Here is a 17,483-nt window from a genome sequence, read left to right on the forward strand (position 1 = left end):
CCTTGGAGGTGAATTATAGCTGCAGCAATCTCTTAAATCCAGCTGGCTAGAACAAACAGTACCAATGACCTCCAACAGAGGTCATGGATGTTCAGGTCCAGGCATGAGGGTAGCTGGATTTTAAAGTCTGACAGGTTTTAGGTATTATTTTAGGCATCTCTATAAGTGTAGCCTGATATCTAATAAGTTGGCCTCCATCATCCATCAGCAGCCCTTGGTTTCTAAGACACTTTGGACCTGATGTGAAGTCATTACAGTCAGGGGCTGTCCCATAAGGAGCTTTGAGGTTCTTTTTACCAAGGGCACTGTTGTATGCTTAGAAAGCCTTTGTTTGTAATTGTACCTCAATAGAGGTGGCTTCTAGGATAAATATGACTAAGGGATGAAACCATTAATAAGCTCTTTTCGAGTGGTCCAGCCTTAACAATATCCTAATTACAAAAGATCACTGGAGAGTGGGAGAAACTTTTTCAAGAGATAAGGGGAGTCCCACATGCATTATCCAATCCAGTCATAAAGAAAGTGGGGTCCTCTATTATCTCCACAAGTCCATGGTTAATCCTGAGGAGTGGGGTATGCTGGCTTTTAAGCAATTTCATTATCCCAGCCACACACAAGGTGAGAGTTAAGTTATACAATTGTTGGGAATCAATCCCATTTTCTAGTTGTTTAATCATGTGCCGTGGGGTCTTGTTATTATCCCCATAGAATAAAAAGCAAGAAGATCATCTAAATGAGCTATTGTGTAACTTCTCTGCAGTTTACCTCAAGTTGTCTAGCTTAGGTAAACAACAAACATTTAAAGACAATTAAATCTAGAATTTAACATTCACAAAGGTGTGTTATTGAAACATAATTTTTCTCTCTAAAATAACCCTCATTTCCAGAGGTGGCCAAATCAGGACTAAATTATCTGAAAAACGAGTCCAGTTTTAACAAACAGCATAATTATTTACATCAGCTCAGCAAGAATGATTGATCATATAGATCTTTTAGAATCTGCTTTGCTGGAACTTCTTATATGGAATCTCTAGGTTGAACTTTAGTAGCCTCTCCAGGCCAGAAGTCAAGCCAAGTATTTGCCATCAGACATGCCTGCAATACCTGGAGATTGGGTGAATTCCTCTTCATGAGTTCCCCAGAGTATCCTGAGCTTCCTGCACCTGCCAGGAAGTGACATCCTTTACTCACCTGGTGAGACTGCTGGGAACTCTGTAAGCAAGGTATCAGGCCTACAGTTCCAAGGGGCTTTGTGGCTCCAGGTTTCATGAAGTCAACCTTAGTTCCTTTAAGCTGTTGGGTCATATCTGAGTCTATGCATGTCTTTCTCAAATATTACATTCCTGTCAAAGCCTTGGTAAAATAACCAGTATTTGCAATAGTGTCCTGTTACAAAGAGAACAGATTCTTACTGAGCTTATGCAAATGACTGATTGCCATGGAAGAAACCTTACTGGGACCTTTTGAGTTTCAGGGGGTTCAGATAGAAAAGTTGAATGCTTTGATTTGCTTACAAATGAATATTTTAATTTCTATAAGTCACAGATAAGTTAAGTAAAATTTTCCTTAGTGCAGAAAAGTAAACATTAGAGAAACAGCAATGTTTAAAATAAGAAGATACAACACTATAATATTTTAGTTCATTTAGTCCCATGTTACTAATTCTGGTTTAGTTTGATGCAACTTTAATTAGTTCTGGAAATTCTTACTCATTTCAGTTCTGATCTTAAAGATATTGAATACCTGTGTTGTCCTGAAAGTCCTTTTTATGAATCTCCTTTAAGGTGAAACCCATTTTACAAGAGAATTAAAACAATTATAAATGACAAAAACTCAGAATAGATATGGTTAAAAAGCTGATGAGAGTTTACAATTTAGCTGGGAAGGAAATCAGGTTATTTCTGTGACACAAAACACTTCAATAATTAAATACCAAGTGATGGTCTTATCAAAACAATAAAACTTTAGGAAATGTATGGAACCTCTAGAATTGTTATAGCATTTACCCAATTGTAACCCAAGGTTTATCATTTGTTTAGCAGTACTTCCTGAGTAACTTAGTATACGAAGGAAAAGCCTAATGAGTTAGAGAGATTTCATTTACAATTTAAATCCTGACAACATTTGCTAAAAATCTTAGAAAGTTTTAAAGCACATGTCTAAATATAATTAGGGATGTTAAACACCTAATACAGGCAAAATATGGAAAATGGTTTTTCTGGACAGACAAAGAGGAAACAACTGTTTAAGTTTTCTTCTTAACTGCAGATAGTTAACCTAAGAAAACTTTGTCCTTTTAAACAGAGAGGAAACCAGCTTCCTATACCAGTGTGTGTGTGTGTGTGTGTGTGTTTTATTTCATTTTTTCCATTTCATTCTTAGTCTGTCATGACCACACTTAAAATTCTCTTTCTGAAGATTTCCCTTCATAAACCTTCTACAACTTTCCTTTGCATTTAGGTTTTGTCCCAAGCCATTTTCTTCCAAACAACCATCTCATTTAGGACAAAATTACCTTCTTTTCCTTTAAGAAAATGCATTCCCATTCTTTATATCTTTCTTACGTATCTCCTACTCTTCCACATAGAGTTCTTTCCCTAATTTACATCAGTCATAGTTACAGTTAGCAGAATTTTGTACACTTAGAAACATCTTAGTCTCTAGTGATGGCTAAGTATTAACCATTTGCAAACTGTTACAACAGAATTCTTTAGATGGCAAATTTGTGAATCTATTAAGCATAAAACATGTCTGCCAACAGATTTAAATATTCTTAGTTTCTTTGCAGTAAGTCAAAAGCACAAACCTATGTCCAGTAATTAATGACTTAGCATTTTATCCTATTTGGAAAAGACTTAGAGGTCCAACAAATGTAATTCCATTTGTCATTCAAGCAAAACTTTAAACTTTCAGGTTACCAAAGACTTTGGAAGCTATATTGACAATCACCCATGAAAACTTTGAGACACTTAACCATCAGTTTAGTCATCACTTTGCTAACAAATTTCAACAGAGATAACGAGCTTATTTGACCTTCAATAAACTTTGATAGAATAAAAGTTTCACGCTTACCACTGATAACTTCAAAGACACATCTGTCTGAACTAAACCAACAAACTTAAATTAAATTTAAAGTTTAAATGCTAAAATATGTTCCATCAGGGTCTTCCCCATGGTGAATTTTCACCTGAGACACGTCGGGAAATCTGGAGTGGATGGTGTTAGGTCCTTGCGTGCTCTTCTTGCTCCTTGACAGTGGCGGCTGAGAGGCACTGAGGATGGTCTAGAAGCCAGTAATGCAGGTCACACTCCAGGTGGTACAGAAACAGGAAAAAGGGGGATGGGGAGGCAGGAGAGATAAAGTGCCACCAGAGGGCAGAGAAAGGCTCCCGGTTCAGGAGATCATCAGCTCCAGAGGAGCAGACGCCATGTTTTTCCACCAACAAGGGCAGGGATAGACAATCCATATTGGGCCAGAGAATATGGAATTTCCCCAAAACAAAGGAAGTTTCAGCAACTGCTTGGAAATATTCCTTAAAGTCTCCATCTCGAGTTAGATAACCCCAGTTGCCTCCAATCACAGCCATTAACCTGGGAATGAGGGAGGGAGAAACACCACATCTTTTGGGAAGAACAGAGATTAAGTCAGAGTCCCCTTTTCTAGGGATGGCCTGTGTATCCTCCAGAAACCTGGGTTTACTAGGAGAAGGCTTATTTAGAAAATTATCATCTAATATGTCAGGAGGGAGTTTACTAGCTGACCCATTCGGGCAAACACATTCTGCAGGAGGCAGAATTACAATCCTGCCTTCCCGGAAAGGCATTCCTGCCATAAAAGGCCCTGGAGAGGTGCCGGCACCCCTCCCCTACCCGATCGCATCCTAGGCTGCCAATGGGTGCCTGGTGAATGGACTAAAATACCGTGCTGTGCCATGCCATTGTCTGTCCTAAAGATTGCATACTGTTTTGCAATTTTAACCCATGGAAATACTAGAAAAGTTTGGCAAGGGGAAATTACCCAACTTTATAGCTTTAAGTAGTTTATAGAAGACACTGACAAGTAACAGTAAAGACTGAAATCCATCATGGTCTATGTGACATTCCAACACATGTCCTTACAGCCAACTTCCCTAGGAAACAGTCCCTGGTTGCCTTTAAATTCAATCGGGTACTGGTTTCAGCCGGCTCCCAGTGGAGGTCCCGTGGCCAGAAGTGGCTAGACCAGGGATGTGGATGGGATCACATTAGATCAACCAGGAGGAAAACTCACACTGGAGTCTTAAGATTGGCAGCCCTTCTGATGACTCAGGTGGCTGTCCCGTGCCCAAGAGGGACAACTTTATATAAAAACAGGAACAGAGAGAGGGCATCAGTTCCTGAGTCTTATTACCATGCCAGCCAGGGTACTGACTTCCAGCCAAAAGGCAGATGTTCTCCTCCCCATAGAGTTGCCATGGGCTAGAGGATTACGCCTGAGCAATCAACATGAAAGTGTTCCAGTAAGACCGTACTCCTTGAAAAGCCCCTGAAATGAGACTAAAGAAAGAGGAGAGAAAGTACTCACCAATTTTGCATCAGAACTCAGAGTCCAAATGTAAAGACTCACAGCCCCATGTTCGGGTGCCAAATGATGAAGTTCTAGAACATAGGTGAAGTCTGATGGGGTGAGGTCCAGAGCCGATGACCAAGGAATAATTCTTGACACTTCTTTGGTGCAAAATGGTGGTTTGTTAAAGCACAGGGGCAGGACCCATGGGCAGAAAGAGCTGCTGCTCCCCTGTCCACCATCCCAGAGAACACCTGGGTGCCTCTTAGCCTTAGCGAGTCCATATGAACGCCAGACTGGCACCCGAACGGGCTCGCCTTAGACCCTATGAGGTCACCATGGAAGCAGGTTAGGGCCACTAGGACTCCTTAGGCTTCTGAGGACCCTAAGGGTGCCCAACAGTGGAGCCACAGAATCAGTCTGCCTAGCAAGCCAGGTCAAACTGCACATTCACTCCCACATTCACATCGAAGTTATTACAGTTCCTCCTCTCCAGGAGGCCCTGACCTGTGGAATTCCTTATGGAAATTCTTTCCTGTCCCCCCTTATGGGGGTTCCTGACCCAAAGGACCCTCCACCAGGAGGCCTTACCTGTGAGACCTCTAAGAGGTCTCTGGGAAGTGATCACTCTCCCCTCCCACCCTCACTGGTGGGTCTGACCGGGTTCTGGTGCCCCAGGCCTTACTGGAATCTGACATCAGGACCAGGTCCTCACCTCTCAAGTCTCCTCTGAGTCCGGGTGGGAACAATGGGGCAGGCCGGCCTAAGGCAACTGGGTGGGAGACTGCCGGAAATCAGCCGGGGCACACCTTCTCCCTTCCAATCCCCTGTTCCGTCCGTCACTGCCCCTCCATTGCCCCAAACTGGTGGCAACAACGGGCCAGCATGGTTGGGTTTTCCGGTCAGGGAACCAAATGTTGAGGAACCTGGACAGGATCCCCGTGGAAGAACCAAGAGACACTCGGAGACTCTCGAGGATCGGAGGTTTATTTAACACTGGTGGGCTCAGAGGATGTTGTTCTCCAAAGGTCTGAGCCCCAAGCACAAGCTGGGAGGGGGATTTATACCCTGCTACTTCCACATACTTGGTACTTTGGGCGCGCACAGGAAATGGGGTAGGAAAGAAGAACCCAGAAGGGCTTTGAGACAGGGACTGGAATTCCCTTGCTGGTCTGGCCAGCTATCTTGGAGTACAGTTTTTCCCTATCAATACTAGGGAAGCAGAGTAGAGCTCTTGGCATCTCCCATACAGGGCTGCTATTTGAATTAGATGTCTCTGTGGCCCCAGAAGGTATGGCCTAGGGGTTGAGCACTGCAGCAGAGTCAAGGGAAAGAGATGGGGTTTGGGCCTCAGCTCTGGAAAGAGGCAGAACCTGATCTAACTGGGAGGGCATATTTAGCCAGAGCGATGCCATCAGGGTAAACAGTGATTTTGTTGTTTATGCAGTAAAACTTAAACTGACCCTGCCCCCCTCAGGGAACTTACTTAAAAGCAAGTCCCGGAAACCAGTCCCAGATAACAAAGCCCAAAACAAGGGTGGGTCAGGCCAGGGGGAGACATCCGATCAGTGGGGGTGCACACTGTCTCCCTAGCTACCAAGGAGTGTGGATCCTGCCTTTTGGGCGGCTTTTGGGCACCAATTCTGACCAAGGTGATAGGCTGGTTCAAATGTCTACTAGAGGGTAAATCGTAATTCAATTGGCCACTCGTGTGTGACCTAGCATGACTGTGCAGCTTTCTCTGTGTCTGTTGCAATCTCATTGGCCACCTGTGTGTGGCCAGGCCCAACCACATGGCCTTTGCCCTTAAAAGCTAGTCTTTAAGGCAGAGAGGGGTCGCCTCTTTGCAAGAGACGGCCCCGAACGGTCGGTTTGATTCTCGATGCTTGGCGTGAAATAAAGCTTTGCTTGACCTTTGCTTTATATCAGTCTCATTCCTTTGACCATGGACCCAACACTAACCACATAGATCAAGAGCTCCCAAGAGCGTACACAATACTTCTGATGAAGGAGCAGAAGGCTAGCTGAGGACAGGCAGAAGCCAACACCCCACAACCCACCCTCCATGGGGTACATGTGACATTCCTCAGGCACTTCTGGCTGTCCTAAAGGAAAAACAAGTAGATCACAATCCCGCCAAAACTTGAGCCTCCCTCTGTTTACAAAAGTCTTAGCAATTTACAAGAGCAAAGTGGCCTAGCTTCCAGAAGGAAATGTAGATACGATTAATTGTCCTATAACCTGCAGCCCACTGACATATACTTGAAGTGGGCAGAATGTAACATCCCTCCAGGGAGCTGCCAACTATCTTCATGTTACTGCCTTGCTGGAGGGAAAAACAACCTTAACTTGACAGTGGCCAGGCCTCTTCTTTAACATATGAAAATCTTTTTGAAACCTCCCTTTTCCTTACCGCCCCCAACTCCCAAGTACACAACCAGCCACACCTCACAACCCCAGGGCAGCGGCTCTTTCTGCCCTTGAGTCCTGTCCCTGTACTTGACTAAAACCACCTTTTTGCACCAAAGACATCTCAGGAATTCTTTCTTGGTGGTGGGCTCTGCACCGCACCCCAAGGAACTTCACCTATATTCTAAACCCCCATCGCTTCTCTAGGGAGAACATCTAAGGAAGGAACAGGGTATCAGAGTGAGCGTGGCTTATCATCAAGGAGCGTATTATCATGAGTAAGCCTCTGCGGGGCGAGGGTGTTTAAGAGAAGACGTTTGAGTCAGTCTGCAGGAGTCTGAGGTTGTCCTCGCTGTTTTCCAAGTCTCAGCTCAGGAGACACCGACAGCCCCAGGCTGATGCCCTCACTGGGGTCCCAGCCCTAGCAACTGCCTGATTAGCTGTATTGGAAAAGGGGCCACACCGGTGCCTGGGTCGGACGGCAAATTGCCCAAGATGCTGATTTCGCCTTTGAAATATAGTGACTTGTTTAAGGCAGTAACAGCATGTCTTCTGGGTTCCTTTTTATTTTTTAAGGTTTATTTATTTATTTGAGTGGGGAGGGGCAGAGGCAAAGGAAGAGAAAGAATCCAGGCAGACTCCCCACAGAGACAGAGTGGGGAACCCCCCTAGGAGCTCCATCTCACAACCCTGAGATCTGGAGCTGAGCCCAAAACAAGAATCTTGCACTAACTGAGTCACCCAGGTGCTCCTGTCCTGTGTGTTCCAAACACCACCCAAGGCCACTGCCAAAGGGGCCCCGGGGCTGTCCACCAGAGTTCCTGACAAGTCAGGGGTTGACAAATTGATTTTACTGGTCCCCTTCCTCTGAGTGAGGGTTCTATATATGCCCTGGTTTGTGTGGATACTGTGTCTGGCTTCACCCAAGCTTTAACCCATCATCCTGAGAACCAGGCTGTCACCATTAGGGGACTAAGGAAGCTGAGTACCATGTGTGGACACTCTCATCAGCAGTGATGGGGGGGGGTCACATTTCAGAGCTTACGATAGGTAAGACTGGTCAGAAAACACATGCATTGGGGTGCCTGGATGGCTAAGTGGGTTGAGCCTCTGACTTCAGCTCAGGTCATGATCTCAGGGTCCTGGGATTGAGTCCCGCATCGGGCTCTCTGCTTGGCGGGGAGCCTGCTTTCTCCTGTCTCTCTCTGCCTGCTTATCTACCTACTTGTGATCTCTCTCTGTCAAATAAATAAATAAAATCTTAAAAAAAAAAAAAAGAAGAAAAGAAAACACATGTATTGAACTGAGGTTCTCTCTCCCCTATAACTCTCAAGCAGTCAGGTTGGTAGGAAGGAAAAAGAGAATATTAAAGCAGCACATCACATTATAGCAGATAAAACTGCCATAAACCAGTGGACTACAGTATTGTCCCAGTGCTCTCATACATTTGTATGATCACCTAGTAGGGCCTGTTGTCCACATGCCAGACCGTGGACCCCTGTTGAGGCATCCAATGTGGTAAAGATGTTGGAGTCCCAGGAGGCAGTCCTCTCACTGTGCATCAGTGTTCTAAGCCACCAAGAGCAGCAAGCCCCATCACACCCAGGAAAGGAATTATCTCCTGGAATTTGCAACGGGGCCTCCCATGAGTTCTGCCAGAGAGCCCTCTCCATACTAGTGAAACCCCTTGATGACTGCTCAGGGCACATTGTGGAAAAGGAGCATATGTAAGATTACACGAGTAGGTCACAAGGCATGGAACACTGGTGGAGGTCACCAAGAGGACACTGACACCAGTTAACCTACTAGTGGGACTTGGGCAATGGGGGTCCCTCCCTCCTGTCTCCTGTGCTTGGAATGTATGTTCAGTCCACCATTCCCACAGTGGGAGTTGTTTCTAAGGACACAGACTGGAGAGGGTAAGGTGTTGTGGAGACCATCTGGATGGTAGATGTGATTAGACCCAGTGAAGGATTTTATATAAAAATTTAAAATTCTGGCAGGAAAGTGAGGAGATGTACATGTCTTGTGGTCACCCAAGACAAGCATCATAAATAAGTTCCCTTGGCTCTTAACACTCCTGCCAACCAATCTGGAAAGTTCTGCCTCATTTTTAGGTCTCTCCTTGCCCTGCATGGCATGGTGGCCACCTTGTGAACCAACAAGAACTAGATATAACAGCTAAAGCTGTAAAAAGCCCAGAAGAAAAATGAGTAAAACTATATGACCTAAGGTAATGTCATCTTAGATATGATACCACATGCACAAGTAACAAAAACACAAAACAGATACATTGGAATTAATGAAATTTAAGAGCTTCAGAGAATCCAAGGACACCATCAAGAAAGTGAAAATGTAGTTCAAAGAAACAAAGAATATGTTTCTAAGTAATATATGTCATGAGGATCTGGTATGCAAACAGAGCGAGCACGTTAAAACCCAATAACTGAAAGAAAAATCATTAAAAATGTTCATCATTTATCATTAGGAAAATGCAAAGAAAACCACAATAAAATGCATAAAGTGCACAAATGCACTAGGGCGACTATAATGAAAAACGGAGACAGTAACGAGTGTTAACAAGAATGTGTAGGAGCTGGGATACTCATCTATTCACGGTGAGGATGTAAAATGGTGCAACCACTACGGAAAACAGTGAGGGAAGTTCCCCCAAACTTCAACAAGTTACAGATAACCCAGAAATCCATTCCTAGGTATATATCTGAGAACACTGGAATCAGTCTCCCAGGAAAGCTTCCCACAAGTCTGCGCAGCAGTATTATTCCTAACAGTAAAAACGTGGAAATGACCCAAACTTACGCCAACTGACGGATGGATAAGCAAACGTACAATAGCCACACCATGGAATAGTATTAAGCCACAATAAAGAAAAGAATGGAGTGCTGACACATGCTCCAACACGGGGGACAGTGACAACAACCCTCAGTCACAAAGGTCACCTGAGTCCCTCAGGTGGGAATGTCGAGAATAGGCAAATCCATAGAGACAGAGAACAAACTAGTAATTATATAACACTGCGATGGAGGAAAGGCCAGGAGAGAAGATCAACACTTTTTTGAAGGATGAGCATGTGATAGAAATCTTCAAAATATTTCTCATCCAATGTTACTGCTTTTCCACTTATCGATAGAGAAACACACTTCTGCGTCACTTTTTGCTTGTTTTAAGGGCAAGTTTATGGATGTGATTCCTTTTGTCCCATTTTTTTTTTCTTTCTATGAGCTCATCTGAATTTCATGCAAAATGGAAGTTATTTGCAAGTACATGTTTCTCACCCGGAAGGTTTCTTCCTTTGCAATTTCAAGGAGACTTATGGTGCACACTTACATAATCAACAGCCATGTCAAGAAATTTACATTAAAAATAATTTTATCCAAGAATTGTGAATTGGAGATTTAGCCAGTTTAGATGCCATAAATGAGCATTTGATGGGATATGACCTATATTATGATGTAGTGCATTAAGTCAACATTTCCTGTTTTCTTGTATATCCTACCTTCCTAACATCAAATGAAGATTCCTAATGCCTTTTTTCTTATCAGTTCTTACAAACTTCACCTACCAATCACCACCCCCCCATACTGCCTAAATTCTATCTACCTTATCCTGTTAAACCCTACCTTATTAGTGATCAGCCACTATTGATAGGTTTGAAACACCCTTTTTTCTCTATGCTGGGGACACAATTTCACTGAAAACCAACTTTTAGTTGTTCTGCTCTAAGGTTTCCTCAACTGATTTTGTATAGCTCCAGGACCTCTAGGTCCTCCTTCCCTGTCTCAATTGTGAGACAATATGTCAATATATTTCCCCAATTAGTCACCACCCATGATTTTATAACAAAAACGCAAGTTTTCCACCAGCAAACATTATATCCATCATTTGGATACTAGGAGTAGTAACCATAATTAAATATTACAAGTTCCTAATATTTTACATCAGCAATTTTTAGAAGTTATGCATCACTTGATATAAAAATAACCATTTTCAGTATACTCACTACGTTATGTGACAATTACCTATCTAATTCTTCAAAAAGAAACCCCTTTCATAATAATAATTAGTCCAAATTGTCCCCTTTCCCTAGCCCCTTGCAACTATATCTCTTGCAACTTTTATAACCCCTTGCAACTTTTTATCTCTACAGATTTGCCATTTTGGACATTTCATAGAAATGGGATCATACTGTATATGACATTTTCGTGTCCGTTTCTTTCAGTTAATGTATTTCTAAGGTTCATCCATGTCATGATACATAGTGGTTCTTATTTCCTTTTATGGTTTGCTAACATTCCATTGTAGGGATGTATCACTTTTTATTTACCCATTCATCAGCTGATGAACACTTGGATTGCTTCCAATTTTCCTCCATTATAAATAATGTTGCTGTGAGCATCCGTGTACAGGTTTTTCTGTAAATATATGCTTTCAGTTCTCTCTGATATATGCTTAGGACTGACACTGCTGAGTCATATGGTAATTGTGTGTTTAACTTCACGAAGAACTACCAGACTGTAATCGTGACAGCTGCAGAATTTTACATTCAGTGAAGCTCCTCAGGGGCTCAGTCAGTTAAGTGTCTGACTCTTGGTTTTGGTTCAGGTCATGATCTCATAGGTCATGGGATTGAGCCCCACGTAGGGCCCTGCACTCACCAGGGAGTCTAGTCTGCTCAAGATTCTCTCCCTCTGTCCTTCTCCCGCATGCATTGCTCTCCCTCAAATAAATAAATAAGTCTTTAAAAAGTATATTTGAGGGGTGCCTGAGTGGCTCAGTCTGCCTTTGGCTCAGGTCATGATCCCAGGGTCCTGGGGTCAAGCCCCACATCAGGCTCCCTGCTCAGCGGGAAGCCTGCTTCTCCCTCTCCCACTCCCCCTGGTTGTGTTCCCTCTCTCACTGTGTCTATCTCTGCCAAATAAGTAAATAAAATCACTATATATATATATATATATATATATATATATATATATATATATAATTTTTTTAAATTTTACTTCTTTGTGTTACTGCCATCACTACTGCCATGGCCACAGCCCCCACCACATTCACAGTCTTGCTGAAGCCTGAGTTCTCTGTGGAAATGACCTGTGAAAGCTGCTCTAATGTGGTCATTCTGGAGCTCAACAAGGTGGGAGAAGCTGACTTTGACATTGACCTGCCGAACAAGAAGGTCCTCATCAACTCTGAGCACAGTGTGAACACTCAGCTGGAGACCCTGGACAAAACAGGAAAGGCTGTTTCTTACCTTGCACCCAAGTAAAGAGGACCCAGACCTCTGGGCCTAAGATGCACCAAGCAGGACACTTATCCTCCCTTGCCTTCCAGACAGAGCTGGGGCTGGTAGTCCTGCTCAACAGTGGCAGCTCTTACAGAAACCCTCGCTGGCCCTGCTCCTCCCTAGCTTCCCTGCAGTAAAATTGAACCACTTTTGTTGAGTGTGTGTGTGGGGGATTACATTCTCATCAGCAATGTTGGAGTGCCCCAATTTCCCCACATCCTTGTCAATGCATGTTATCTGGCATTTTGATTATAGCCATCCTGGTGGGTATTACATAGTATCTTATTGTAGTTTTCAATGCATTTTCCAAATGATTAATGATTTAAACATCTTTTCAAAATGCATTTGTTGAGTATGATTTTAATATCTATGTTCTTCAGAGAAATGTCTATTCAAAACTTTTTCCCATTTTGTATTAGATTTATTGTCTTTTATGGTGGAGTGTTGGTTTGATTGGTGGACCTTTTTTGAGATATATAGTGTGAAAATGTTTTCTTCCACTCTGTGGTTATCTCCTTACTTTATTAACATTGTTCTTTGACCAAAAAAAAAAAAAAGAATTTTATTTTGATAAATTCCCATATATCTAGATTTTTTAAAAAAGACTTTATTTATTTATTTGACACAGAGAGAGTGAGATCACAAGTAGGCAGAGAGGCAGGCAGAGAGAAGGGGGAAGCAGGCTCCCCGCTGAGCAGAGAGCCAGATGCAGGGCTCGATCGCAGGACCCTGAGATCATGACCTGAGCCGAATGCCAAGGCTTAACCCACTGAGCCATCCAGGTGCCCCTCCAATATATCTAGTTTTAATTGCTTGTAGGTTTTTTTGATGGGAGATCTAAAAATCTACTACCAATTCCAAACTCATGAAAATATCCATATATTTTTCTTTGTAAGAAAATTATAATTTTGGCTCTTCTGTTTGGACTTTTTATCCATCTTGAGTTCATTTTTTTTTTAAATTTTATTTTTAATAAACAAATATTTTTATCCCCAGGGGTACAGGTCTGCGATCGCCAGGTTTACACACTTCACAGCACTCACCATAGCACATACCCTCCCCAATATCCATAACCCCCCCCCTCCCAACCCCCCTCCCCCCATCAACCCTCAGTTTGTTTTGTGAGATTAAGAGTCACTTATGGTTTGTCTCCCTCCCAATCCCATCTTGTTTCATTTACTCTTCTCCTACCCCCTTAACCCCCCATGTTGCATCTCCTCTCCCTCATATCAGGGAGATCATATGGTAGTTGTCTTTCTCCGATTGACTTATTTCGCTAAGTGTGATACCCTCTAGTTCCATCCACGTCGTCGCAAATGGCAAGATTTCATTTCTTTTGATGGCTGCATAGTATTCCATTGTGTATATATACCACTTCTTCTTTATCCATTCGTCTGTTGATGGACATCTAGGTTCTTTCCATAGTTTGGCTATTGTAGACATTGCTGCTATAAACATTCGGGTGCACGTGCCCCTTCGGATCACTACGTTTGTATCTTTAGGGTAAATACCCAGCAGTGCAATTGCTGGGTCATAGGGTAGCTCTATTTTCAACATTTTGAGGAACCTCCATGCTGTTTTCCAGAGTGGTTGCACCAGCTTGCATTCCCACCAACAGTGTAGGAGGGTTCCCCTTTCTCCGCATCCTCGCCAGCATCTGTCATTTCCTGACTTGTTAATTTGAGCCATTCTGACTGGTGTGAGGTGATATCTCATGGTGGTTTTGATTTGTATTTCCCTGATGCCGAGTGATATGGAGCACTTTTTCATGTGTCTGTTGGCCATCTGGATGTCTTCTTTGCAGAAATGTCTGTTCATGTCCTCTGCCCATTTCTTGATTGGATTATTTGTTCTTTGGGTGTTGAGTTTGCTAAGTTCTTTATAGATTTTGGACACTAGCCCTTTATCTGATATGTCATTTGCAAATATCTTCTCCCATTCTGTCAGTTGTCTTTTGGTTTTGTTCACTGTTTCCTTTGCTGTGCAAAAGCTTTTGATCTTGATAAAATCCCAAAAGTTCATTTTTGCCCTTGCTTCCCTTGCCTTTGGTGATGTTCCTAGGAAGATGTTGCTGCGGCTGACGTCGAAGAGGTTGCTGCCTGTGTTCTCCTCAAGGATTTTGATGGATTCCTTTCTCACATTGAGATCCTTCATCCATTTTGAGTCTATTTTCGTGTGTGGTGTAAGGAAATGATCCAATTTCATTTTTCTGCATGTGGCTGTCCAATTTTCCCAACACCATTTATTGAAGAGGCTGTCTTTTTTCCATTGGACATTCTTTCCTGCTTTGTCGAAGATGAGTTGACCATAGAGTTGAGGGTCCATTTCTGGGCTCTCTATTCTGTTCCATTGATCTATGTGTCTGTTTTTGTGCCAGTACCATGCTGTCTTGATGATGACAGCTTTGTAATAGAGCTTGAAGTCCGGAATTGTGATGCCACCAACTTTGGCTTTCTTTGTCAATATTCCTTTGGCTATTCGAGGTCTTTTCTGGTTCCATATGAATTTTAGGATTATTTGTTCCATTTCTTTGAAAAAAATGGATGGTACTTTGATAGGAATTGCATTAAATGTGTAGATTGCTTTAGGTAGCATAGACATTTTCACAATATTTATTCTTCCAATCCAGGAGCATGGAACATTTTTCCATTTCTTTGTGTCTTCCTCAATTTCTTTCATGAGTACTTTATAGTTTTCTGTGTATAGATTCTTAGTCTCTTTGGTTAGGTTTATTCCTAGGTATCTTATAGTTTTGGGTGCAATTGTAAATGGGATGGACTCCTTAATTTCTCTTTCTTCTGTCTTGTTGTTGGCGTAGAGAAATGCAACTGATTTCTGTGCATTGATTTTATATCCTGACACTTTACTGAATTCCTGTACAAGTTCTAGCAGTTTTGGAGTGGAGTCTTTTGGGTTTTCCACATAGAGTATCATATCATCTGCGAAGAGTGATAGTTTGACTTCTTCTTTGCCGATTTGGATGCCTTTAATTTCCTTTTGTTGTCTGATTGCTGAGGCTAGGATTTCTAGTACTATGTTGAATAGCTGTGGTGATAACGGACATCTCTGCCATGTTCCTGACCTTAGCGGAAAAGCTTTCAGTTTTTCTCCATTGAGAATGATATTTGCCATGGGTTTTTCATAGATGGCTTTGATAATATTGAGGTATGTGCCGTCTATCCCTACACTTTGAAGAGTTTTGATCAGGAAGGGATGCTGTACTTTGTCAAATGCTTTTTCAGCATCTATGGAGAGTATCATATGGTTCTTGTTCTTTCTTTTATTAATGTGTTGTATCACATTGATTGATTTGCGGATGTTGAACCAACCTTGCAGCCCTGGAATAAATCCCACTTGGTCCTGGTGAATAATCCTTTTAATGTACTGTTGAATCCTATTGGCTAGTATTTGGCGAGAATTTCTGCATCTGTGTTCATCAAGGATATTGGTCTGTAGTTCTCTTTTTTGATGGGATCCTTGTCTGGTTTTGGGATCAAGGTGATGCTGGCCTCATAAAATGAGTTTGGAAGTTTTCCTTCCGTTTCTATTTTTTGGAACAGTTTCAGGAGAATAGGAATTAGTTCTTCTTTAAATGTTTGGTAGAATTCCCCCGGGAAGCCGTCTGGCCCTGGGCTTTTGTTTGTTTGGAGATTTTTGATGACTGTTTCAATCTCCTTACTGGTTATGGGTCTGTTCAGGCTTTCCATTTCTTCCTGGTTCAGTTGTGGTAGTTTATATGTCTCTAGGAATGCATCCATTTCTTCCAGATTGTCAAATTTGTTGGCGTAGAGTTGCTCATAGTATGTTCTAATAATTGTCTGTATTTCTTTGGTGTTCGTTGTGATCTCTCCTCTTTCATTCATGATTTTATTTATTTGGGTCCTTTCTCTTTTCTTTTTAATAAGTCTGGCCAGGGGTTTATCGATCTTATTAATTCTTTCAAAGAACCAGCTCCTAGTTTCGTTGATTTGTTCTATTGTTTTTTTGGTTTCTACTTCATTGATTTCTGCTCTGATCTTTATGATTTCTCTTCTCCTGCTGGGTTTAGGGTTTCTTTCTTGTTCTTTCTCCAGCTCCTTTAGGTGTAGGGTTAGGTTGTGTACCTGAGACCTTTCTTGTTTCTTGAGAAAGGCTTGTACCGCTATATATTTTCCTCTCAGGACTGCCTTTGTTGTGTCTCACAGATTCTGAACCGTTGTGTTTTCATTATCATTTGTTTCCATGAATTTTTTCAATTCTTCTTTAATTTCCTGGTTGACCCATTCATTCTTTAGAAGGATGCTGTTTAGCCTCCATGTAATTGGGTTCTTTCCAAATTTCCTCTTGTGATTGAGTTCTAGCTTCAGAGCATTGTGGTCTGAAAATATTCAGGGAATGATCCCAATCTTTTGATACCGGTTGAGACTTGACTTAGGACCAAGAATGTGATCTATTCTGGAGAATGTTCCATGTGCACTAGAGAAGAATGTGTATTCTGTTGCTTTGGGATGAAATGTTCTGAATATATCTGTGATGTCCATCTGGTCCAGTGTGTCATTTAAGGCCTTGATTTCCTTGTTGATCTTTTGCTTGGATGATCTATCCATTTCAGTGAGGGGAGTGTTAAAATCCCCTACTATTATTGTATTATTGTTGATGTGTTTCTTTGATTTTGTTATTAATTGGTTTATATAGTTGGCTGCTTCCACGTTAGGGGCATAGATATTTAAAATGGTTAGATCTTCTTGTTGGACAGTTCCTTTGAGTATGACATAGTGTCCTTCCTCATCTCTTATTATAGTCTTTGGCTTAAAATCTAATTGATCTTCTATAAGGATTGCCACTCCTGCTTTCTTCTGATGTCCATTAGCATGGTAAATTCTTTTCCACCCCCTCACTTTAAACCTGGAGGTGTCTTCGGGTTTAAGATGAGTTTCTTGTAGGCAACATATAGATGGGTTTTGTTTTTTTTATCCATTCTGATACCCTGTGTCTTTTGATTGGGGCATTTAGCCCATTAACATTCAGGGTAAGTATTGAGAAATGAATTTAGTGCCATTGTATTGCCTGTAAGGTAACTGTTATTGTATATTGTCTCTGTTTCTTTCTGATCTACTACTTTGAGGGTCTCTCTTTGCTTAGAGGACCCCTTTCAATATTTCCTGTAGAGCTGGTTTTTGAGTTCATTTTTGCACATTGTGTGAGGTGGGGTCTGCTCTGTGTGTGCGTGTGCATGTGTGTGCTGTCATC

At 42.1% G+C, this 17,483-nt stretch overlaps 1 protein-coding gene across 1 annotated transcript; it reads left to right on the forward strand.

Moving 5' to 3' along the window:
* The first annotated feature begins 11,999 nt into the window (after positions 1-11,999).
* Positions 12,000-12,236, forward strand: LOC125081292 (copper transport protein ATOX1-like). Its single transcript, XM_047695841.1, has one exon. It carries the CDS (start codon positions 12,000-12,002, stop codon positions 12,234-12,236), a length of 237 nt encoding a protein of 78 aa, XP_047551797.1.
* Positions 12,237-17,483: the final 5,247 nt, after the last annotated feature.

This window comes from Lutra lutra, chromosome 11, assembly GCF_902655055.1.
Source record: "Lutra lutra chromosome 11, mLutLut1.2, whole genome shotgun sequence".
Lineage (NCBI taxonomy): Eukaryota > Metazoa > Chordata > Mammalia > Carnivora > Mustelidae > Lutra > Lutra lutra.

Coding starts and splice junctions, on each gene's coding strand:
- LOC125081292 (XM_047695841.1), top strand. CDS start 12,000: ATGGCCACAGCCCCCACCACATTCACAGTCTTGCTGAAGCCTGAGTTC.